The following is a 27,324-nucleotide window of genomic DNA, read 5'->3' as shown; positions in this document are numbered from 1 at the left end:
AATGGATAATTTCCTCAACATATACACCCTCCCAAGACTAAACCAGGAAGAAGTTGAATCTCTGAATAGACCAATAACAGGAGCTGAAATTGTGGCAATAATCAATAGCTTACCAACCAAAAAAAGTCCAGGACCAGATGGGTTCACAGCCAAATTCTACCAGAGGTACAAGGAGGAGCTGGTACCATTCCTTCTGAAACTATTCCAATCAATAGAAAAAGAGGGAATCCTCCCTAACTCATTTTATGAGGCCAGCATCATCCTGATACCAAAGCCTGGCAGAGACACAACAAAAAAACAGAATTGTAGACCAATATCCTTGATGAACATTGATGCAAAACTCCTCAATAAAATACTGGCAAACTGAATCCAGCAGCACATCAAAAAGCTTATCCACCATGATCAAGTGGGCTTCATCCCTGGGATGCAAGGCTGGTTCAATATACGCAAATCAATAAATATAATCCAGCATATAAACAGAACCAAAGACAAAAACCACATGATTATCTCAATAGATGCAGAAAAGGCCTTTGACAAAATTCAACAACCCTTCATGCTAAAAACTCTCAATAAATTAGGTATTGATGGGACGTATCTCAAAATAATAAGAGCTATTTATGACAAACCCACAGCCAATATCATATTGAATGGGCAAAAACTGGAAGCATTCCCTTTGAAAACTGGCACAAGACAGGGATGCCCTCTCTCACCACTTCTATTCAACATAGTGTTGGAAGTTCTGGCCAGGGCAATTAGGCAAGAGAAGGAAATCAAGGGTATTCAATTAGGAAAAGAGGAAGTCAAATTGTCCCTGTTTGCAGATGACATGATAGTATATCTAGAAAACCCCATTGTCTCAGCCCAAAATCTCCTTAAGCTGATAAGCAAATTCAGCAAACTCTCAGGATACAAAATCAATGTACAAAAATCACAAGCATTCTTATACATCAATAACAGACAAACAGAGAGCCAAATCATGAGTGAACTCCCATTCACAATTGCTTCAAAGAGAATAAAATACCTAGGAATCCAACTTACAAGGGATGTGAAGGACCTCTTCAAGGAGAACTACAAACCACTGCTCAAGGAAATAAAAGAGGATACAAACAAATGGAAGAACATTCCATGCTCATGGGTAGGAAGAATCAATATCATGAAAATGGCCACCCTTCCCAAGGTAATTTACAGATTCAATGCCATCCCCATCAAGTTACCAATGACTTTCTTCACAGAATTGGAAAAAACTACTTGAAAGTTCATGTGGAACCAAAAAAGAGCCCGCATCGCCAAGTCAATCCTAAGCCAAAAGAACAAAGCTGGAGGCATCACACTACCTGACTTCAAACTATACTACAAGGCTACAGTAACCAAAACAGCATGGTACTGGTACCAAAACAGAGATATAGATCAATGGAACAGAACAGAGCCGTCAGAAATAATGCCACATATCTACAACTATCTGATCTTTGACAAACCTGACAAAAACAAGAAATGGGGAAAGGATTCCCTATTTAATAAATGGTACTGGGAAAACTGGCTAGCCATATGCAGAAAGCTGAAACTGGATCCCTTCCTTACACCTTATACAAAAATCAATTCAAGATGGATTAAAGACTTAAATGTTAGACCTAAAACCATAAAAACCCTAGAAGAAAACCTAGGCATTACCATTCAGGACATAGGCATGGGCAAGGACTTCATGTCGAAAACACCAAAAGCAATGGCAACAAAAGCCAAAATTGACAAATGGGATCTAATTAAACTAAAGAGCTTCTGCACAGCAAAGGAAACTACCGTCAGAGTGAACAGGCAACCTACAAAATGGGAGAAAATTTTTGCAACCTACTCATCTGACAAAGGGCTAATATCCAGAATCTACAATGAACTCCAACAAATTTACAAGAAAAAAACAAACAACCCCATCAAAAAGTGGACGAAGGACATGAACAGACACTTCTCAAAGAAGACATTTATGCAGCCAAAAAACACATGAAAAAATGCTCACCATCACTGGCCATCAGAGAAATGCAAATCAAAACCACAATGAGATACCATCGCACACCAGTTAGAATGGCAATCATTAAAAAGTCAGGAAACAACAGGTGCTGGAGAGGATGTGGAGAAATAGGAACACTTTTACACTGTTGGTGGGAGTGTAAACTAGTTCAACCCTCGTGGAAGTCAGTGTGGCGATTCCTCAGGGATCTAGAACTAGAAATTCCATTTGACCCAGCCATCCCATTACTGGGTATATACCCAAAGGACTATAAATCATGCTGCTATAAAGACACATGCACATGTATGTTTATTGCCGCATTATTCACAATAGCAAAGACTTGGAACCAACCCAAATGTCCAACAATGATAGACTGGATTAAGAATATGTGGCACATATAAAGCATGGAATACTATGCAGCCATAAAAAAATGATGAGTTCATGTCCTTTGTAGGGACATGGATGAAATTGGAAATCATCATTCTCAGTAAACTATCGCAAGAACAAAAAACCAAACACCGCATATTCTCACTCATAGGTGGGAATTGAACAATGAGAACACATGGACACAGGAAGGGGAACATCACACTTCAGGGACTGTTGTGGGGTGGGGGGAGGGGGGAGGGATAGCATTGGGAGATATACCTAATGCTAGATGACGAGTTGGTGGGTGCAGCGCACCAGCATGGCACATGTATACATATGTAACTTACCTGCATGTTGCGCACATGTACCATAGAGCCTAAAGTATAATAATAATAATAATAAAAAGAAAAAAAAAAAGAAAGGAAATCAATATTTTGAAGAGATATCTTCACTCCCACATTTGTGCAGGTTTGTTCACAATAGCCAAGATTTGGAAGCCACCGTAGGTCCATCAACAGATGAATAGATAAAGAAAATGTCATACAAATACACAATGGAGTACTATTCAGCCATCAAAAAGAAAAAGATTCAGTCATTTGCAAGAACATGTATTAACCTGGAGGTAATTATATTAAGTGAAATAAGCCAAGCACAGAAAGACCAAAGTCAGATGTTCTCAATTATTTGTGGGATCTAAAACAAAACAATTGAAGACATGGAGATAGAGAAGAGAAGGATAGTTACCAGAGGCTGGGAAGGATAGTCAGGGGGTGAGGGGGAAGTGGGGATAAGTAATGGATATGAAAAATCATTATAATTAATGAATAAAGTGTAGTATTGGATAGCACAACAGAGTGACTCTAGTCAATAATAATTTAATTTTTCATTTTAAAATAATGATAGTATACATAGATTATTTGTAACACAAAGGATAAGGTGATTAATACCCTATCTTCTGTGATGAGATTATTATGCATTGCATGCCTGTATCAAAATATCTCATGCACATACTATGTACCCCCAAAATTTAAAATAAAAAGTAAAAAAATAAAATAAAAGTTATATAGTTAACTTTTAAAACTTCCCTTAATTCTAAAATGTGCCTATGATGTTTTCTTTAAAGAACTTGATAAATGAGAAAGAACTTACTTAGACCTATAATCAGCTACATCAATCCCTACATGGTAACAAAACATAAAGAGTTTTATGAATTGGATTTGTGTCAATGCAGTAATCATTTTATTCCTGTTATATTATAAAATTGAATAAAATATCTGGAAATGTTTGAATACAATAAAACATCTAACAGAGAGATCACTAGTCATCCAAGGTTTATTGAGTACCTATAACCACAAATGCCTAAATATAGAAAGCTTGTATAAGGTAATTCATTATCTATTTATTCTAAAGAGAATATCCAAAAATTGTAGACTCTGATCATGTATTCTTGCAGTAGCATATTTGAAGCAGTAAATATTTATGTCATTTAATACATTTTAAAGCCTATGTATGTACATATTTATATGCATATAATTTGCCACATTTATGTTTTTATATATAATTTTTTCATTGTCAAATTCATTGAAATAATTTTAGCCAAACTCTTCATATGAATATCCATCACCATCAGAGCCACTGTGTAGAAATCTAGTATTTTGTGGCAAATATTTCCTAACGGAGATTCAGATATTCAGGTCTAACTCAGTTAGTGAACTTAGAACACCACTCACCAATAAACATTTGATAGGAAAGAATCCTACATCTAGTTCTCAATTCTGGAAATACCCTCAGAATTTGCAGTCTTGTGATTACAGAGAAGTTGGAAAAAGAAAAAGGAAAATGGAGGCTTAAGATGATTCTGAAAACTCAAACCTTGAAGATGGTGCAGATGACTGAGAAAATAGAAGTGAGGAAGGGAACTCTTCTTGGGTGGAGGCAGTGTCCACTGTTCTAGAGTTAAGTTTGACATGGCCCTGGGTCAGTCTAAGTTAGTAGAAGAAATCATACTGCCTACATAAAGTTCCTTTGTTGGGAAATAAAACATAAAACTTTCTTTTTGATTTTCACACAACTCCTGTCCTCATGCACATTACTTCTGTGAATCTTCATTAGTCAAATTGGTATAGATTTAAATAAGATGTAATTTTACATAACACCACTCCTCAGCAAGATTAGCCAACCTACAGCCTATGTAGAAATGCAATGAGACGATGTCTCCATTAAGTTGAAATCCTCTAGAGTAAAACAAAACATACAACTCAGAGGCATATGAAGAAACTGTAATATTTTCTTGCGCCCAAAGCCAAGACAGAATTTCAGTATGTAAGTGGTCACTTCTATCAAATGTTACTTAGAACTGGAGGAAAATATCAGGGAACCATTAAAATGGGAAATTCTTGAGGAGGGAGCCTACATGTTATTTATTTGAGTATTCCAAAGTATCCACCAGAGAGTAAACCCTAGGTAAAACTGAGGACAAGAAAAATGCATTTTTTTCATTTTAAAGGCTGAGACTGTTATGAAGACTTGTTTTATGCTTTTCATTTTGAATGTACCTCAAGGCCTAACTTCATCAGTGCATAAGACAATATTTACCTTTATGTCTTATCAGTAGATTTTACGTCTTGTCAGTAGTTTTATAAAAAGTTGACTTTCCTAATTGATTTGATTAAAATTTTACATACTAGGTTTTTTATTTGAATATTTTTTCCAAGTTCGCATTGGGTGGATCAAAACATAATTAGGTGCAATTAGTTATTAAATGCTAAACTTAATCTCCAAAAAATTTGTTTCTTAAAAAATTCTAGCTTAATCCCTAAACATAAGTTGCTCATTTATTGCAGAGTAGATATTTGACGTGTACAAAAGTTCTTACCTACTGTATTATCAAATTTAAATGGGGAAGCTGATAACATTTGTGATTATTTTGTATTTGAATACATATATTTCCATGATGAAACATATGCACATATCTTGAATTAATGACCCAATTTTATTAACCATACTGTCACTTTCTAAATGTTAAGTCATTTTATCACAGTCAACATATCCTGATAGGCATGTATTTGCAGATAAAGAGCAAATAAATCTGAATGGCGTGGCTTTAATATCAAAATTATTCTTCCATACCTGCATCCTCACATCATAAAATGTCATAACACAAATGACCCATGTTAATGTCAACACTACTGGGAGCTGTGCCAAAAAGAATTCTACAAGAATAACACAACGATTGCAAGTTCCATAGAGTTTAATGATGCTGTCACAAAGTTTGTTTGATTTCCATTATATACATACAATCAGGATTGACTGAAGTATGTAAGCCTCCTTCTTTTGCTCACAGTTAATATTTATTATATTTTCAGAGTAAAACTAACTTTCTGAAAAAAATGCATTCAGGTTTTGGACTTATTGAATTAGAGCACTTACCTTATTGAATCAATTATTGAGGACCAAAAGTAGGAAGTGGTAAAATTAAAAGCTATGTGCTTTCTATCATAAACTTATTAAAATTTAAATAAAGTTTCCATTCAATCTAATACATGTGAGGATATAATTGATAAATACTGGCTTTCTGACATTTTTATGTCAACAAGACATTTATTACTCATAAAATGGATTTTTAAAATAAATATTCCATTTCAGTGATAGTGATATCACAAGAATCAGTTTCAGTATGTCACTAGTGGTTACTATATTGGAATAGTTTAAGGAAATATCTAAGCATGTGAAAGCCTTAGGCCATAATTCATTTCATTTAACAACAATAACAATAACAATCTACTATGTGTCATGTGATTCACATTATATTATTTCTAATTCTTTTTTTATTTAAATTTTAAGTTCAATAGTACATATGCAGGTTTGTTATACAGGCAAACTTGTATCATGGGGGTTTGTTGTACAGATTATTCTGCCACTCCATCTCTATTCCTGCTAGGATAGATGAACATCTCTGAGCAACTATGGAGCAGATTCCATAAACAAAGAAGCAAAAGAGAAAATCACAATAATATATCTAAAAATATATTAACCATATTACATAAATAATTACAAGTAATAAATGCCATTTTAATTGTATAGGAGCATGGAAGAGGGAGTAATAACATGTTCAACTCAATGCTAAATAAATTACTGCCTATGGATGTGGGATGTTTCAGTGTACATGGATGTTGCAAGCGCAGGCTAAAGAAGCAATGTAAATTCACCAGTACTCTTCTCAGAATGTAAATGTACATTGTTTTTCCATTTCTTGGCGACTTGCCATTTAATCTTTGCAGAGGAACACAGATATTATGACAATTATTTTTCCTATCTTTTGCATCAACCATTTAAAATTCCTTTCGTCTGCCTACTATTTTAATATTAAAAGACTTTACATATGCAGACTAAAAGTCCACAGTACCCATAAATTGAGATGACACTAATAATAGTCTGAGAAATAAAGCTTGTTGGTTTCATCCCTTTTTAGCTAAATGGATTTATATATTTGCTGTAGACCAGGATTTTCAAAATGAGGTAATGGATCAGAAATATCAGTATCACCTTGAAACTTATTATAAATGAAAATTAACTTTGAAAAACTCAATGGATAAGGGTCAGTAAACTGTTGTTTTAACAGACCCTCTCAGTGATTTTGATGCATGATAAAGTGTAAGAATGATTGCCTTAGATTAAAAATCCAATACATCATAAAATGCTTATTGGCTATTAAACATTACATATTTCTCAAAATGTGTGAGATATATATATACTTTACCATACATATATATATGTGTGTGTGTGTGTGTGTGTGTATATGTATATATGTGTGTGTGTGTGTATTTGGTTAAAAAGAAAAATAATATCAAAGTCTATCTATCTGCTCATTTATCTAACTATCCAAGCCAGAGTTACATGCTTATATGAGCACATCCAGGCACTTACTTGAGAAAGTCCAGAAGTGAGGAGTGTTGCAAATGAAGTTGAATTACCCTTTTTTCATGGTTATCTACAGGTAAAGATTGACTTGAATTAATTCCAGGTGGCATTTTTCCACTCAAATGGAGCAGCACATCATAAATGGTCTTATTATATTTGGAAAAGTCATTCTGTCTGGAAAACTTTTGGGGTGGCGAGGTTGATGAGTAGAATTGCATTTTACATACATCCCTATGAGAAAAAGACTTTAAATTAAAAACAGTCTCAAAATGTTATAGTATGGGGGAAAAAAAAAAATGTTCAATTCAATGACTAAATGAAACTCTATTAAAATCAACTAAGTAAGAAACTCCATAATACACTTCACTAGGCTACCATTTGTTGGTCAAAAAAGATTTGTTAAATATTATCATAGATTTCCAGTATCTCATTTAAACACACATAATTATCTAATGTTGCAACTGTCAAATCTGAAGTATTAGATTATGAATAGATTGGATCTTGAGAAACAGAATAGAGATGAATTTAAACCCATCACCTACTAGCTGAGTGAGTATGGCAAGCTATCTAAACTCACTGAGCTCAATTTTGCATGATATAAATTGGAGATAAAAAGGTCTATAATAGTTTCCAAGATAGATTTCAAATGTTTATCACACATGTATATACAAAAATAATGTACACACATTTTCTCAGTATTTGTATTTTAATGCTTAGAAGGGCAAATCCTGCACATTGGCTTAATAAGCAGGGATTTTCATTTTAAAGATAAAGCCCACAGATAACATATATTCCTCTGTTCTTTAAATAAGATACTGCAATCTCTAATTCCTAGTAATATTGCACAAGGTTGTGATGCATACTGACTTTTAATGAAGTTAAAAATTACCACTATTCTTGCTGTCTATAATTTATTAAATATCTCACACCACATTGTCTAATTGTTAGCAATGAGAGTCACAGATGTATCACTTGCTTAGATTGACAAATAAGTACCCGAGGCCATTTCGAATGGCAGTTACCCACTTTGGTAGATAGGAAGTTCACACAGAAGAAAATACATTCCACTGGGCAAGAAATAGACTACCACTGCTCAAAACATGGCTCTTCCACTTATTGCATGACATTATAAAAGTTACTTGACTTTTCTGTTCCTCAGTTTCTTCATAAGTAATGGGTATGATAGAGCTAGTGTATACTGAAGTTACCAGCAAAGAAACAAATATTTTATGGAGAAAATTAATACCACTATTGGTCAAGATTAATGCAAATTAAAAGGAACAATTAGCAATAAAAATAGACACTCAGGGATCCCAGGTATTATAGTTGTAAGACACAGGTTTTAAACTAACCATATGTACTACGTTCAAAATTGATAATTTTGCCATGGAACAATAAATTATATAAAATTTGACTAATGGAGCATTCACAAATAAAAATCTGAATAAATAAAATTAAGAAATCAATGGATGAGCCTAACAGTAGATTAAATCAAATAAAAACAAAATTACTGCAATGAAATATAGGTCATAGAATTCATACTGCAACATTTGAGAAAATAAAAATCATCCTACCTGCAAGACTAATGATGCAAAAAAAAGAACAATGATGTTGATAAATATATAGGCAAATATGAACTGATTAAAAACCATAATTAAATAAAAATAATAGTATTAAACATTATTAAATCATTATTGTTTAATAACTCCATAGTTGCCTATATATAGTTTAACTATATTCATTTTGCTCTTACATATATATTAATATGTTAAAGGATTTTGTTTATTTTTCAATTATGAGAATCCCCTATTTGGAGATTGAAAATATTCAAAAGTCTCACCCATCACTATCACCAGCAAACATGCAGTAAAATGATTAACAAATAAAACTCTTTTAAAAATAAGAATTGTAGAATATCTCATTATTGTTATACTAGTGTGCAAAAGTAAGAATTCAAGGAACATAACTAGAATGAGTTATTATAGTCATTTTCATTTTAATACTTAGCTTGAATCTAAAGTCAAGTTTCTATGACTTTGTTGGACACTGTTTACAGTATGAATGGGCAAGATGCCCAGAAATGGAGGTGACACTTCACTTTAATACTATTAAATTTATCAGTGAGCTTGCCAGCAGCTCAAAGCTGCAAAGAGAAAAGCATGCTATGCTATATATATGTGTGTATATATATAAATACATATATAATATATAAGTACATATACACATATGTGTATACATACATACATGTATACATGCATGTAAGTATACTACATCTATATGTATGTATGCACATATGTGTGTGTGTGTATGTGTATGTATATATATATATATATAAATAAAAGTCAAATGTTCCTGAATCAAGCTGGGGAAACATCCTGCAAAGGAAAGGTGAAATATTATTAATAAAACATAATTTGGAAAAGTGCTCTCTTGAAAATGATGAGTTTTAAACTGACTCTCTACTGCCAAATACGAGAAGAGTTGGTGAATATGATTAATGAAATTAGAAATACATAACTATATTAACATAATCCTAATTAAATTTATTAATAATAGCTAAGATTTACTGAAGACTTACTAGGTCCTAAGGTCTGCTCTGACATGCATTAAATATATTATCTCATAAATGTTACAACAACTGTATTGGTTAGGTATTATCATTATCTCCTTTTTTACAGATGAGAAAATGGAGGCATAGAGGAAATATTTTCCTCATTTCAGATCCTCTTTTTATGAAAGATAAAACATTCTACTGGATGGATTTGATTTTCTATAAGATTCTATGTATTATACTAAATGAGAGCCTCTGGGACGGAATAGTTAGCTTTGGAACAAGCTTTCCTTAAGCTTCCCCTTAAGCTTCCTGACTGGAATTCTAGGATGTGTTAATTGTATGTGGCAGCTGCAGGAAGCTTCATGCTAGAGCGGAATCCTGGGACAGCACCTATATGTACTGCAATTACTTCTCTCAGAATAAGTGGGACTTCCAGTACGATTCAAATGACTCTATGATTAGTTGCTTAGAGATCTTCCCAGCGGTGTTTAAAGAAAATGTTATTTCTACAATTCACCCAGCTTGAAAAGAATTGACTATAATATTTACTACATTTTCTGTGATTATCTCTGAAACATAAATTGTGTTTTCTTGTCTATTTCAAGGACTACTTCTATCTTCTGGTGATTTGGGGAAGAGCAAAAAAGAAATAATACCTAAGGGCTTCTAGGAACTGAAAACAGACTGATTGATGCCCAAAGTCATTAATTATAAAGGAAGTGCAAATTAAAATCCCAATGAGATATTATCTCACGCCTGTTAAATTGACTTATAAGAAATATGAACAATAACAAGTTTTGGAGAAGATGTGGAGAAAAGGGAACCCTTGCACACTTCTGGTAGGAAGGTAAATTAGTACAGTGATATAGGAAACATTATGGAGGTTCCTAAAAAAAATAAAAATAAAACTAGGGTTTTCTAAGCATAAAATCATAACATCAGTGAAGATAGAAGTAAGACTTCTTTTATTTGGATGCCTTTTCTTTCTTTCTCTTGTCTGCTTGCTCTGAAAAGGACTTCTCATACTATTTTGAATAGCAGTGGTCAGAGTGGGCATCCATGTTTTGTTCTAGTACTCAAGGGAAATGGTTCCAGCTTATGCCCATTCAGTATGATATTGGCTGTCATAGATGGCTCTTGTTATTTTCAGGTATGTTCCTTTGCTGGTGACTCTGTTGAGATTTTTTATCATGAAGGGATGTTGGATATTATTGAAGGCTTTTATCACATCTATTGAGATGATCACACAGTTTTTGTTTTTAAATCGTTATATGTGGTGAATCATTGATTAATTAGTGTGTGTTGAATCAACCTTGCATCCCAGGAATGAAGCCTACTTGATCATCGTGAATTAGCATTTCGATGTGCTACTGGATTCAGTTTTCTAATATTTTATTAAGGATTTTTACATCTATGTTCATCAGGAATATTGGCCTGTAGTTTTCTTTTTTCAATGTGTCTCTGCCAGGTTTTGTTATAACAGTGATGCTGGCTTCCAAGAGTGTGTTAGGGAGGAGTCTTTCCTCCTTGATTTTTTGGAATAGAATCAGTATAATTGTTAACAGCTCTTCTTTGTATATCTGGTAGAATTTGGCTGTGAATTCTTTTGGCCCATGGCTTTTGTTAGTAGGATTTTTATTACTTATTTAATTTTTGAAATCAATATTGATCTGTTCAGGGATTCAATTTCTTCCTGATTCAATCTTGAGAGGTTGTGTGCTTCCAGGAATTTATGCACATTCTCTAAATTTTCTAGTTCTTGTGCACAGAAGTGTTCATAAACATCTCTCAGGATCCTTTGTATTTCTGTGGGATCAGTTGTAATGCCACATTTAGTGATTTTGATTGTGCTTATTTGTATATTCTCTCTTTTTTTCTTTCTTAGTCTAGCTAGTAGTCTATCAATCTTGTTTATCTTTTCAAAAAACCAAGTTTTCGTTTTGTTGATTCTTTGCATGTATTTTTGAGTTTCAAGTTCATTCAGTTCTGCTCTTATTTTAGTAATTTATTTTCTTCTGCTAGCTTTTGGGTTAGTTTTCCTAGTTTTTCTTTTTTATTATACTTTTAAGTTCTAGGGTGCATGTGCACAACGTGCAGGTTTGTTACATATGTATACATGTGCTGTGTTGGTTTGCTGCACCCATTAATTCATCATTTACATTAGGTATTTCTCCTAATGCTATCCCTCCCCCATCCCCAACCCCACAACAGGCCCCGGTGTGTGATGTTCCCCTTCCTATGTCCAAGTGTTCTCATTGTTCAGTTCCCACCTACGAGTGAGAACATGCAGTGTTTGGTTTCCTGTCCTTGCGATAGTTTGCTCAGAATGATAGTTTCCAGCTTCATCCATGTCGCTGCAAAGGACATGAACTCATCCTTTTTTGTGGCTGCATAGTATTCCACGGTGCATATGTGCCACATTTTCTTAATCCAGTCTATCATTGATGGACATTTGGGTTGGTTCCAAGTCTTTGCTATTGTGAATAGTGCCACAATAAACATACATGTGCGTGTGTCTTTATAGTAGCATGATTTATAATCCTTTGGGTATATACCCAGTCATGGGATGGCTGGGTCAAATGGTATTTCTAGTTCTAGATCCTTGAGGAATTGCCACACTGTCTTCCACAATGGTTGAACTAGTTTACAGTCCCACCAACAGTGTAAAAGCGTTCCTGTTTCTCCACATCCTCTCCAGTACCTCTTGTTTCCTGACTTTTTAATGATCGCCATTCTAACGGGTGTGAGATGGTATCTCACTGTGGTTTTGATTTGCATTTCTCTGATGACCAGTGATGATGAGCATATTTCATGTGTCTGTTGGCTGCATAAATGTCTTCTTTTGAAAAGTGTCTGCTCATATCCTTTGCCTACTTTTTGATGGGGTTGTTTGATTTTTTTCTTGTAAATTTGTTTAAGTTCTTTGTAGATTCTGGATATTAGCCCTTTATCAGATTGGTATACTGCAAAAATTTTCTCCCATTCTGTAGGTTGCCTGTACACTCTGATGGTAGTTTCTTTTGCCATGCAGAAGCGCTTTAGTATAATTAGATCTCATTTGTCTATTTTGGCTTTTGTTGCCATTGCTTTTGGTGTTTTAGACATGAAGTCCTTGCCCATGCCTATGTCCTGAATGGTATAGCCTAGGTTTTCTTCTAGGGTTTTTAAGGTTTTAGGTCTAACGTTTAAGTCTTTAATCCATCTTGAATTAATTTTTGTATAAGGTGTAAGGAAGGGATCCAGTTTCAGCTTTCTACATATGGCTAGCCAGTTTTCCCAGCACCATTGTTGCTTTGACAATTTGACAGAAGTACGCTTCAGAAAGTCAGTAATAACAAACTTCTCCGAGCTAAAGGAGGATGTTCGAACCCATCTCAAGGAAGCTAAAAATCTTGAACCAAAGATTAGATGATTGGCTAACTAGAACAAACAGTGTAGAGAAGACCTTAAATAACTAGACGGAGCTGAAAACCATGGCACTAGAACTACGTGATGCATGCGCAAGCTTCAGTAGCTGATTCGATCAAGTGGAAGAAAAGGTATCAGTGACTGAAGATCAAATTAATGAAATGAAGTGAGAAGTTTAGAGAAAAAAGAGTAAAAAGAAACAAACAAAGCCTCCAAGAAATATGGAATTATGTGAAAAGACCAAATCTACATTTGACTGCTGTACCTGAAAGTGACGGGGAGAATGGAACCAAGTTGGAAAACACTCTGCAGGATATTAACCAGGAGACTGTCCCCAACCTAGCAAGGCAGGCCAACATTCAAATTCAGGAAATACAGAGAACACCACAAAGATACTCCTCGAGAAGAGCAACTCCAAGACACATAATTGTCAGATTCACCAAGGTGGAAATGAAGGAAAAAATGCTAAGGGCAGCCAGAGAGAAAGGTCAGGTTACCCACAAAGGGAAGTCGATCAGACTAACAGTGGATCTCTTGGCAGAAACCCTACAAGCCAGAAGAGAGTGGGGGCCAATATTCAATATTCTTAAAGAAAAGAATTTTCAACCCAGAATTTCATATCCAGCCAAACTAAACTTCATAAGTGAAGGAGAAATAAAATACTTTACAGACAAGCAAATGCTGAGAGATTTTGTCACCACCAGGCCTGCCCTAAAAGAGCTCCTGAAGGAAGCACTAAACACGGAAAGGAACAACCGGTACCAGCCACTGCAAAAACATGCCAAATTGTAAAGACCATCAATACAAAATAACCAGCTAACATCATAATGACAGGATCAAATTCACACATAACAATATTAACCTTAAATGTAAACGGGCTAGATGCCCCAATTAAAAGACACAGACTGGCAGATTGGATAAAGAGTCAAGACCCATCAGTGTGCGGTATTCAGGAGACCCATCTCATGTGCAGAGACACACATAGGCTCAAAATAAAGCTATGGAGGAAGATTTATCGAGCAAATGGAAAACAAAAAAAAAGTAGGGGTTGCAATCCTAGTCTCTGATAAAACAGACTTTAAACCAACAAAGATCAAAAGAGACAAAGAAGGCGATTACATAATGGTAAAGGGATCAATTCAACAAGAAGAGCTAACTATCTTAAATATATATGCACCCAATACAGGAGCACCCAGATTCATAAAGCAAATCCTTAGAGAACTACAAAGAGACTTAGACTCCCACACAATAATAATGGGAGACTTTAACACCCCACTGTCAATATTAAACAGATCTACGAGACAGAAGATTAACAAGGATATCCAGGACTTGAACTCAGCTCTGCACCAAGCGGACCTAATAGACATCTACAGAACTCTCCACCCCAAATCAACAGAATATACATTCTTCTCAGCACCCCATTGCACTTATTCCAAAATTGACCACATAGTTGGAAGTAAAGCACTCCTCAGCAAATGTAGTTTTTCTACTGCCTCAATGTGTGAAGTTTAATTTGAGATTTTTCTTTTTTTTTTTTTCTTTTTTTTTTGAGACAGTCTTGCTCTGTCATTCAGGCTGGAGTGCAGTGGCACGATCTCAGCTCACTGCAACCTCCACCTCATGGGTTCAATAAATTCTCCTGCCTCAGCCTCCCTAGTAGCTGAGACTATAGGAGTGTGCCACCATGCTTGACTAATTTTTTTGTATTTTTGTAGAGATGGGGTTTCACCATGTTGGCCAGGCTTGTCTTGAACTCATGACCTCTGGCAATCCGCCCACCTCAGCCTCCCAAAGTGCTGGAATTACAGGTATGAGCCATTGCACCCAGCAATTTGGAATCTTTCTAATTTTTGAGGTAGGTGTTTAGCATTATAAACTTTCCTCTTAACTATGTTTTTGCTGCATCCCAGAGATTTGCTGTAACTGATAAATGACTTCAGTAAAGTTTCAAGATACAAAATCAATGTATGAAAATTGGTAGCATTTCTATACACCAATAATGTTCATACTGAGAGCCAAATCAAGAAGGCAGTCCTATTTACAATAGCCACAGAAAAATAAAATACCTAATAATACATCTGACCAAGGGAGTGAAAGATCTATACAAGGAGATCTATAAAACACTGCTGAAAGAAATCATAGATGACACAAACAAATGGAAAAACATTTTATGCTCATTGATTGGAAGAATCAATATAGTTAAAATGGACTTACTGCCCAAAGCAATCTACAGATTCATTGCTATTTCTACCACATTATCAGTGCTATTTTTCAAAGAATTATAAAAAAACTTTTCTAAAATTCATATGTAACCAAAAATAAGCCCAAATAACCGAATGACTCCTGAGCAAAAAAAAAAAAAAAAGCTGGAGGCTCTGTATTACCTGACTTCAAACTGTACTATAAGGCTACAGGCACCAAAATTGGATGGTACTGGTACAAAAACAGACACAAAGACCGACAGAACAGAATAGAGAATCCAGAAATAAAGCTGTATAACTACAGCCATCTAACCTTCAACACAGTCAATAAAAATAAGCAATGGAGAAAGGATTCCATATTCAATAAATGATACTATGATACTTGGCTAGTCATTTGCAGACGATTAAAACTAGACCCCTAACTTTCACCATATACAAAAATTAACTCAAGATGGATTAAAGATTTAAATACAAAGTCCCAATCTATAAGAATTCTAGAGGAAAACCAAGGAATCACCATTCTGGACATTGGCCTTGGGAAAGAAGTTATGTCTAAGTCCTCAAAATCAATTGCAACAAAAAGAAAAAAGTGACAAGTGGGACCAGTTAAACTAAAGGGCTTCTGCACAGCAAAGGAAACTATTAACAGAGTAAACAGACAACCTATAGAATGGGAGCAAATATTTGCAAACTATGCATCTGACAAAGGCCTAATATCCATAATCTATAAGGAACTGAAACCGTTCAAAAGCAAAAAACAAATAACCCCATTAAAAAGTGGGCAAATAACATAAACAGACACTTTTCAAAAGGAGATATATAACTGGCCAACAAATATATGAAAAAGTGCTCAACATTACTAAACATCAGAGAAATGCAAATCAACTTCACAGTGAGATACCATCTCACACCAGTCAGAATGGCTATTACTAAACAGGCAAAAAAAGAGATGTTTGTGAGGCTGCAGAGAAAAGTGAATGTTTATCACACACCGGGGCCTGTTGTGGGGTAGGGGGAGGGGGGAGGGATAGCATTAGGAGATATATCTAATGTTAAAGGATGAGTTAAGGGGTGCGGCACACCAACATGGCACATGTATACATATGTAACAAACCTTCACGTTGTGCACATGTACCCTAAAACTTAAAGTATAATTAAAAAAAAAAAGAAAAAAAAAGAAAAGTGAATGTTTAAATAGTATTGGTGGGAATGCAAGTAAGATCAGCTACTGTGGAAAGCAGTTTGGAGATTTCTCAAAGAACTTAAAACAGAAATACCATTCAACCCAGCAATCCCATTATGGGGTACATATCCAAAAGAAAATAAATCATTCTACCAAAAAGCCATATGCACATGTATATTCATCACAGCACTATTCACAATAGCAAAGACATAGAATCAACCTAGTTCCCCATCAATGGTGGACCGGATAAAGAAAATGTGGTATATATACACAATGGAATACTATGAAACCATAAAAAAGAATGAAATCATGTCATTTGCAGCAACATGGATGCAGCTGGAACATTATCTTAAGTGAATAAACACAGGAACAAAAAAACCAAATACCGCATGCTCTCTCTTGTGGGACCTAAATATTGGGTACTCATGAACAAAAAGATGGCCACAAAAGGCACTCAGGACTAACAGAAGGAGACATGAGGGAAGGAAACAAGTGTCGAAAAACTAACAGTTGTGTACTGTGCTCTTTATTTGGGTGATAGGATTATTTGTATTCCAAACCTCAGCGTCACACAATATATGCACGTATATTGCACATGTACCCCTGAATCTAAAATAAAAGTTGAAATTATTAAAAACTAACAACAGGCCGGGCACGGTGGCTCATGCCTGTAATCCCAGCACTTTGGGAGGCCAAGGCAGGTAGATCACGAGGTCAGGAGTTCTAGACCAGCCTGGCCAACATACTGAAACCCTGTCTCTATGAAAAATACAAAAATTAGCCAGGCATGGTGGCAAGCACCTGTAGTCTCAGCTACTTGGGAGGCTGAGGCAGAAGAACTGCTTGAGCCCGGGAAGCGGAGGTTGCAGTGAGCCGAGATCGCACCACTACACTCCAGTCTGGGTAACAGAGAGAGACTCCATCTCAAAATAAATAAATAAATAAATAAATAAATAAATAAAATAAATAAATACAAAATTAAAATTAAAACATTAAAATAAAGCTACCACATGATCCACCTATCCCAATACTGGGTATCTATTCAAAGTAAATGAAATCAGTACATTGAAACGATATAATCACTCCCAGATTTATTACAGCATTATTCACAATAGCCAACATATGGAATCAACCTAAGTGTCAATCAACAGATGAATGGATAAAGAAAATGTAACACTCCTCAGCCTTAAAAAAGAGTGAAATCCAGTAGTTTTTGACAACATGGATGAACCTGAAGGACATTATGCTAAGTGAAATAAGCCAGGCATAGAAAGATGAATATTACATGATCTCACTCATACATTTTATCTAAAAAAGTTGAATTCATTGAAGCTGAGAGTGAAATGGTGGTCATCAGAGGCTGAAGGTTGAGGGACCCGAGAGATGTTGGTCAAATGACACAACGTTGCAATTATACAAGAGAAATAAATGATAAATACTTAAGATGATGAATATGTTCATTATCTTGATTTAATTATTCCACACTGTACATATATATACCATATTAATGCTGTGTACCCTATAATTATAAATGATTGCAATTTGTTCAAAAATTTGAAAAAACTCCATAAGTCATCTAATTCATTAACTAGATCCCAAAATATGTTTATGAAGAAAAGTTATTGTAAAAGACAAAATATAACTTAATAAAATTTTCATAGCCTTATAAAAAAGAAAACAGACTAAGAATTATCAATAAATAGGAAATCCCCTCAAATAATTTATATGTCTTCTGCTATTCTACTTATATATATCTCAGCAATCAACAAATGAACTGGGCCTTATTTTCCTTATTGCTGTGAAGTGGTGTTTCTAAAGAGTGAAATTACCCAAGGTACACATCAACAAAAAGCATTTCTGACAATCTCTATCTTCAGGTTCAAGAAAGAAGATGCACAAACATTCCAAAAAATGTTTCAATAACAAATGATTTTATGATGAAAATTATAAATTTTCAGGGTATCTATTGCATTAGTTTTCTCACAGCAGGGACAAAAATGAAATATTAGCCAATTCATTCCATGAAGCTAGGTTTGTCCTATTAATTAAAAAACCTGAAAAAGGTAACATATAGGAAAACTGTAGCCTTAGTTTTACCTAGGTCACTCAAATATAGAGCAGAAATTCTACAAATAGCCCATAGTCCACTATAGATATGAGTACTGTACTCCCTGCCATGGTTGCAGCAAGTTACCTCATTGCTGAGGAAGCAGGTAGAAAAGCTCTGAGAACGTATCACACCAACAACATTATAACCAGTAACAGGCCTAAACTCCTGTTTAAATTAACAACAGAATTAAGTCACTTGATATAACCAAAACAGTTGAACTATTTTAGACATACTGAGTAATAAAACAACACATGAAAGAAGGGAAGTAAATGCACTGTAAAAGAGGAAATCAAGTCAAAGAAAAGTGAGCCCTCCTTGTTCATTAATACCATTACCTGTCTACCTGGCTATAATCTCGATCTAGGGCTAATATTAAAAGGGCTTTCCTACTCATAGTATAACCTTCCTCATATCACAGATGAGGAAGGTGAGGTTCAGAGATGTTCAGTGCTTGCCTAAAATTATCAGATATTTAAAAGAAATTAAAGATGACATTAAACTAAAAAATTTGTGTTTGCATCATTTTACTCTTCTTGCAATAACAACAATAAATTATGAGATGCTTCATAATATATCAGTCTAGAATAAATTATTTCATATTGTATTTCACTTAAAATAATCTCAATCAATAGATTATATTTTATGATGTGATACGAAGCAAGGAATTTAGAGAAACATGGGACTCTCACCTTCTTATAGTCTCTGGAATAGAAAAAGAATGGGGTCCTTCAGGCCAGCCAAAGAGACTGAACCAGGTCTGTGCTGCATTTACAACCTTCTCAAAAAAGTAGTGTGCCTTTGTTCCTTCTTCAAGAGAAAGGAATTGTTCATATTTTTCCTTTTCCATAGATCCATCATCTTCCTTTGATGTTTCACTTTCATCCAAGTGCAAATTTTCAGGCAGTACTTCTACTCCTAAAATTCAAATTAGTTTGTTAAAAAAGGTCTACTTGACCAGGAGTCAAATATTCTGTCAGTTATTGTCATTTATATGCAGACTAATAGAACCCATTCTACAAATTATTCTATGCTCTCAAAGAAATTCTGAGTCAATTTACTGTATCTTAAAGTAAACAATGGAAATACATTTACTTTTAAGTACCTAAGAGAAACGTTTTAACAATAGCTGGATTTCAATACATAAAAGTTACATTTTCTTCTTGCCATAATGGTATGTGAAAATATTCCCTGAAGTGGAATCTTTCATTTTTTATTACATTAGTAAAATGTATTGACAATCTTCAGCATTATGTATTAGAAAAAATTTAATCTCATCTGAAAAAATTATACAAACACAATATTGGTTTAGATCCCAAATGACTTTCTATCCAAATCAAGTACTTTAATAAAACAAAGCATTTTCAAGTTAAAGTAATTTTCAAGAATATAAAATGATTTCATCTTTTTTTTCCAAAAATATCTGGCTATATAATGGCACAATCACACACTCACTAAAAACCTCATATTATTTAATTTGGTTTGGTCCATTCAATAAAAAGAAAAATGTTCAATATTACCTACATCCAGAGAAATAAATATTTGAACAGTTAGTGGTAAATAATGCTGTGAAACTCACATATTTATCTGTGCTGACCTCTTTCTAAGACAGGAAGCCTTGGCTACAGTCAGTTAGATAATGAAGAGACAAGTCCTTAGTTCTGCAGTTCCCAAACTGTACACAGAGAGTGCTTGGGATGTCACAGTAAATTTACGGAGGCTCCACAGGTATTAACATTTTTGTTAAATATTACTGCAACATCTATTAGACAGCACATAAGTACTATTCTTACATTTTTGTCCCAATGCATTTAATAAATGGAACTATGTGCTACATTTTGGCATTCGGAAAAGTAAATACTGAAACAGTAAGAGTGCTGTGAACCAAGAACATTAGAGAATCTCTACTATTGACCCTTGAAGACAACTCTCCAAACAGATGATCCATTTAAAATTAATGACAAATTCCCAATTTTCTTCATGAATTTCTTGTTATTTGTAAAAACCTAACTTTTAAATTAAATGATATTAAGGAGATCATGCCATGGACTAATTTTGGGAAGTACACTATATATTTGCTACATACCAATAAATAAGTTTCCCTTTGCAGGTTCAGCATCGTTGAATTTGCTAGTGGTGTATGTCTTTTTAATTGAAGCAGGAGAGGGTGATTTAGCATCCTGGTAGGGAGGCAAAACACTGTCTCTAGTCTTCTTAAGATATTCATCCTTATCTACAAATGACACATTGGATCACAGTAAGCAAAACATGCATTCACGTATTTCTTTATACCATTATTTAACCTGAGTTTATCTATTATCTATTGATGTATCTATCTATCTATGTATCCATCTATCTATGACAAAGTAAAAAAAAAGTCTAAACACCCACTGTACATCAAATAAGATGTCAAATAGGAAAAAGATAAAAGTTGATACAATTTTCTAAACTGAATGAATTGTTTTGGTAAGGCAATTGTTATGGTTTGATTATTATTCTCTAATAATCAAAGTTATTAGAGAATGAACAATGTTCAACTTTAGCGTAAAAAAGAATATGAAAATATTTTAAATGTTTCTACACCCAAATACATGAAATTATTACATACGCAGTTGAAAATAAGATACAGGAAAAGAGTCACCAGAAAAACTAATTTCTTCCTAGTTAACTCTCTGTAATAATATCACAGCTTGGTTATGAACTGATACCATTTTTGTACAGATTTCAGTCTTGATTTCAGTTACAATTGCTATATATGTATATAAGGGTCTGCCACAGTGTAAATCTGAATCCAACCAAAGGCAGTGCTGGCCAAGAAAAGCCAGTAGGTGTGACCTAAGGCCAAGCCTCAAAATACACATGCAATTTACATATATTCATAGTCTTGATGCAGGACAGGTGGGCCCCAGAGTGGACCTTAGCCTGCAAGGGTTCTTGGCTTTGCCCAGGAAAGAATTCAAGGGCAAGCCAGAGGTAGAAGTAAACAGCTTAATTGAAGAGGCAGTGTTACACCTCCAGCAATATTACAGCTCCATGACTGCCCTTGGAGAGCAGGGCTACCCCTAGGCAGAGGGTAGCAGCTCAGGGCAGTTTTGCAGTCATATTTATTCCCATTTTTAATTGCATGCAGATTAAGGGGTGGTTTATGTAGAAATTTCTAGGGAAAGGGTAGTAATCCTTGGATCGTTGCCATGTAAAGGGGTGGTAACTCCCAAATGTTGCCATGGCAATGGTAAATTGACATGGCACACTGGTAGGCATGTCTGATTGAAAGCTGATTTTGCAGCCAGGTGAGGTGGCTCACGCCTATAATCCTAGCACTTTGGGAGGCCAAGGCGGGCGGATCACCTGCGGTCAGGAGTTCAAGACCAGCCTGGCCAACATGGTGAAACCCCATCTCTAGTAAAAATACAAAAATTAGCCAGGTGTGGTGGCGCATGCCTATAGTCCCAGCTACTTGGGAGGCTGAGGCATGAGAATCGCTTGAACCCAGGAGGTGGAGGTGAGCTGAGATTGTGCCACTGCATTCCAGCTTGGGAGACAGAGGGAGACCCTGTTTCAAAAAAAAAAAAAAAAGGATAAAAGAAAAAGAAAGCTAATTTTCCCCGCACTCTGTTTTAGCTAGTCCTCCATATGGTCCATTGTCCAAGCGTCCAAGCCCCACCCTGGTGTCAAGTCCCAGCTCCTAACTCAGTCTAATTCTGTCGAAAAAGCATAGACCCTGCAGTTAGAAAAATCTGATTTGAAAACCTGGCACGCCTACTCCTACTCACAGTTAAACTGTGAGTGTGTTATACAAATTATTTAAAACATGTATTTATCCATAAAATGAGACCAAAGTTTCTGAGTTCATGAGTTTGTTGTGAAGATTACATTAAAGGCAATAACAAATATAAATGAGCTATTATATGCTAAGTTTCTTGCACTCTTTCATAACAGAGTCATTTAGAATTTGCCTGAGACTCTGTAGTCAATAGGTGTGCATTATTTCCAGAATGCTACACCACTATAGACTTCATAGAAGTGAGCCTCAGAGAACTCGATGATAAAATTATTTGTGGTAGATGCATTATGCTAAATGTTTTTAACTTACCATTAAATGATAAAAAGTTCCTAGTGGAATGCAAAGCCACATCTATACACTTTCAACTAAACTCAATAATTCACTTTTTAAAAGAATTTTGCAGATGAACTATACTAAAATAATCATACTGCTTTACTTTTAGATATACCTGATATATTTTAAGATTTTACCTTTATTGATCACATCATACCCTAGCACACACTACCAAAGTGTGAGGGATCTGAGGCCTCAAATTTCACTAGAATTCCCTGGGATAAGCTGCTCACCGTCTCTACATATTCAGATTTTTAATTTGTAAAGTGAGATATATAAGGGCATCTAACTCAGAACTTCTGGGAGGACTAATTTAAAGGACAAATATAAGGCACTTAGCAGAGCACCATATACCTACTAAGCATTAAATATATATTAGAAATTATTACTATACATATTTCTAAGGATGTTTTAGGATATTTAAGAATTATAATTTCTTTCTTTTGAAATATTTCCCCAAATGGATGCATTATTTTAACACATAGACTTTATGCTTAATAATCTAACAACAAGATTTTATTCATTTATTTATTTTAAAGAGATAACAATATTATTTATTGCCCAGTAATTAATCATTATTTTCTGGAAGTAAATTATAAAGCATATAAAAATGATAAAGCAATCACAACCACAGCGATAATAGCAATAATAATGAAATATTATTAATAACAATAATTTCTATGTATTTGAGTCCATGGGTCCTCACAAAAGCCCTTTTAAATACGTAAAACAGATATTATCAGTATTCTGTTACTGTTCTGTCATGCACATTTTGCTTAATAAAAGATGGTAAATTTGAAGATTTGAGAATAAAAGATAAAATCATATGGCATAATAGTGTGGTCAGAACACAAATGAGAATTGCCATCATCCAGTTTGTGTGACTCTTCATAACTATTATGTTGTATAATCTGAAATCCTCCCCCTGGAAGTACAGTAGAATATAAAAATATTATGTCAATATTAGTCAAAAAAAATCTTTTTTCTTTTTTTTTTTTTTTAATTGAGGAGTCTCACTCTGTCGCCAGGCTGGAGTGCAGTGGCATGATCTTGGCTCACTGCAACCTCTGCCTCCTGGGTTCAAGTGATTCTCCTGCCTCAGCCTCCCGAGTAGCTCGGATTACAGGCACGTGCCACCATGCCCAGCTAATTTTTGTATTTTTAGTAGAGACAGGGTTTCACCATGTTGGCCAGGATGGTCTCTATCTCTTGACCTTGTGATCTGCCTGCTTCAGCCTCCAAAAGTGCTGGGATTACAGGCGTGAGCCACCGCATCCGGCCAAAAAAAAAAAAAAAAAAAAAAAATCTTTAAATTTTGACAACGTGTGTTAAAATGTTGAGATATCTATCTCTCCCTATATATCTCTACTCTGCCAACTGCATTATTCCATAAATTGCTTTAAAATAATTTTTTGGTGTTCAGAATATGCTATTTCACATATAACCCATTCTTTTATGAAAATATATAGCTAAAAGATGCCTTCCTGACGGTTTATGATTCAAGTAATCCATTTTACAATACTGAATAAATACCTTTTACCTGCTAAACACTGTGTGAGGCACTATGGACACAAGGGTGAAAAAGAGAGAGGTGATTCCTACTCTCACAGACTTTATAGATAGCAACATTTAGAAAAAGACATTGATAATAGGCAGGTTAAGTCAAAATGTAGTAAGGGCTATGACAGAAGAATTGCACAGAGTTATGAGGATACACCAGAGAAGCACATAATTTTTGCATGCAGAGGGAGGGATCTTCTATAACTGTGTACGGTGTCATGGGTAAAATGCTCCAGTCACAAGAAAGAATATCAGTAAAGATCAAGATGCTCAAAGAACTTGCAGAAGATTAATGTGGCTTGAGCATAAAGGGAAAAATGTCCAGAAATGACAACTAAGCCACTTGCTAACATGTGTGGTCTTGTAGGCTTCATCCACCTAGCAATAATATTCTATGGAAAGATTTTATAGCTGGGAATTAAAGAATGAATTTTCAGTCTGTAAATATCACCGTGGCGGCCGGGCCCAGTGACTCACGCCTGTAATCCCAGCACTTTGGGAGGCCGAGGTGGGCGGATCACGAGGTCAGGAGATCAAGACCACGGTGAAACCCCGTCTCTACTAAAAATAGAAAAAGATTAGCCGGCCGTGGTGGCGGGCACCTGTAGTCCCAGCTGCTAGGGAGGCTGAGGCAGGAGAATGGCGTGAACCCGGGAGGCGGAGCTTGCAGTGAGCCAAGATCATGCCACTGCACTCCAGCCTAGGCGACAGAGAGAGACTCTGTCTCAAAAAAAAAAAAAAAAAAATCACCGTGGCCATTGTGTGAGGGTAGCTATGTGAAAGGGGAGACCATTGTAGGAGGAAGGAGAACAGTTTAGAAACCCCTGCAACAATCCTGGAAAGGTATTATGGCAGCTTGAATGTTTGTAGTGGCAGTGGAGAGGGAGAAAAGTGAATGGATTTGATAAATGTTTAGGCAGCAAAAGGGACAGGAATTGGTTGACTGGAAGTGGAGTGTGAGAGAGAAGACATTGCCAATGATGGCACTCAGGTTTCCGGATTTGGCACCTGTATGGACTATAGGTACAAACATAGAGATGGGGTATATGGAGAAAAAAATGTCAGAGAGACGACTTCAGTTTGGGTTATGTTGTTTTAGGGGTGCCTATGGGAATACAATGAATGGTATCCAGAAGACAGTTGAATTCCGAATTCCTGAATCTCTGAGAGGAAACAAGGCTAGAGGTATAGCCCGTGGATTATAGCTGAAGTCATGGAAGGAAGAAGAGAGGGGTCAGAATTCCTATTGACACAAACAATTTAAAAGTACAGATAGAGGAAGAGGGAGGAATCTATGAAAGATGCTCAGAAGGAACAGTCAGAGAGGTTAAAGGAGACCAAAAGAAGTATGGTATGTGGAAACCCAGAGAAAGTTTGAAGATGGAGAAAGAGAATAGTCAAGTCCTAGCTGTGCTCAGTAGTTTAGTAATGGCAGCATAATGGATAAATTCTTCTTCCTCACCCCTGAAATTTTTTCCTGTTAAAGGCAGCTGAAGTATTCTAATTGTTTAATTTCCTCTGCTGCTTTTCTCCCTCTCCCTGGGAAGTTGAGTGATTTATTTTACTGTTAGATTTGGAAAGAATTAATAAGGAATGCATGGCTTGAAGCTACCCTTTTTGCTCTTTGGGAATGAGCCTGCTGGCCACTGAGAAAATATAGTCTCCTTTCTCCTTTCTACTGTCTTCCTAGATGCTCACTCAAAGCAGCTAAGAGGGAGACAGAAATGAAAAGATAAGCAAGGTTACTTGATTGAGAAAGCTACCTGGGTAAAGGGATTCAGATAAAGGAATGAGTTAAGGGAAGAGAGAGCCCTGGCTCCCAGCTTTGTGACCAGTAAAAAGAGTCACGATACATGCTTGTGACTTGCTTGTCACCATCCAGTTCCAATCCAAGAGGGTATTTGGAAGTTCAGAGTGGTACTGCTTAATGGCCTCTATTTCTTCTGAATAGTAAGAAAAAAGAGTCATCCTCTGAAATTAAGGTAGAATAAGACTAAATATGTTTCATCAGAGTTGTAAATATTTGAAGAAACAAGTGAAGAATATGAGAAAACTGGTTAAAAACAAACAAAAGACCTCTAATTCAGCACTGAACATTAAGACCTTGACGATCTACACAGATGGGATTTTTTTTTGTTACCCACTCTCCCTCCTTTCTCTAATGTACTCACCTGTATCTTGCCTTTCATATTTCTCCCTGCTCACTAGCTTGTTTAGTATTCTTAGCTTCTCTCACAATTTCCCCTGCAGCAATTCCAGACTGGTCTAATGACCACACTTTGTCCCACTTTAATTCATCACACATCCCAAGAATTGTTCCCTTTCTAAACACTGATACTCAAAAAATGACAGAAGGTTCCCACTGCTACAGAATAAAGGGCATAGCATTATGGTCCTGTACCTACATTTACTGCCTTACACCTCCTGTCACACCTGCATGTTTTTGCTCTATTGTCTTTTGCCCAAATCATTCTATTCAAACTAGATCGTCAGCTTTTGGAATTAAGAGATATACAGATTCTACTCTCAATGACAAGCACAGTTCCTACCAGAGGCAGCTGTTTAATAAACAATTGATAATTTTAAATTCACTTTATTTCTAGATGTTGGTCAAGAACCTACACAGTGAGAGTTAGGGATAAATAAGTCATATGTAGCTTACCATTCTTTAAAATAATGTTTTGCTTATCCAGATGAATTGCCATATATGGGTAAATAGTAAGAATGCAGTTTTCTGCTGTTGCAGTAACTGGAAGTGAAAACCTGAAAGTGAAAACATTGCATTTCAATACAATAAAAATTTCAGATGCAGTAAATGCAATGCATTTAAGTATCCCAGATGCCCTTAATGATGAAGACATGATTTATTCATTTTTACTTTCTACTTACTTTGTTTTTTTAACCATCTACTC

General features: G+C 35.3%; 1 protein-coding gene across 1 annotated transcript in view; it reads right to left on the bottom strand.

The window, feature by feature from the left end:
- CFAP47 (cilia and flagella associated protein 47) overlaps positions 1-27,324 on the bottom strand; it is a 458,984-nt gene that overhangs the window by 280,789 nt on the left and 150,871 nt on the right. Inside the window, exons 27-30 of the mRNA XM_054473062.2 lie at positions 27,075-27,175; positions 20,822-20,968; positions 19,428-19,653; positions 7,289-7,513 (exon numbers count right to left, since the gene is read on the bottom strand). Of these exons, the coding sequence (XP_054329037.1) occupies positions 7,289-7,513; positions 19,428-19,653; positions 20,822-20,968; positions 27,075-27,175 (699 nt within the window). The remainder of the gene's footprint in view (positions 1-7,288; positions 7,514-19,427; positions 19,654-20,821; positions 20,969-27,074; positions 27,176-27,324) is intronic.

The sequence above is a fragment of the Pongo pygmaeus genome, chromosome X (genome assembly GCF_028885625.2).
Source record: "Pongo pygmaeus isolate AG05252 chromosome X, NHGRI_mPonPyg2-v2.0_pri, whole genome shotgun sequence".
NCBI classification, from domain to species: domain Eukaryota; kingdom Metazoa; phylum Chordata; class Mammalia; order Primates; family Hominidae; genus Pongo; species Pongo pygmaeus.
This window is presented reverse-complemented; position numbering and strand designations above follow the sequence as displayed.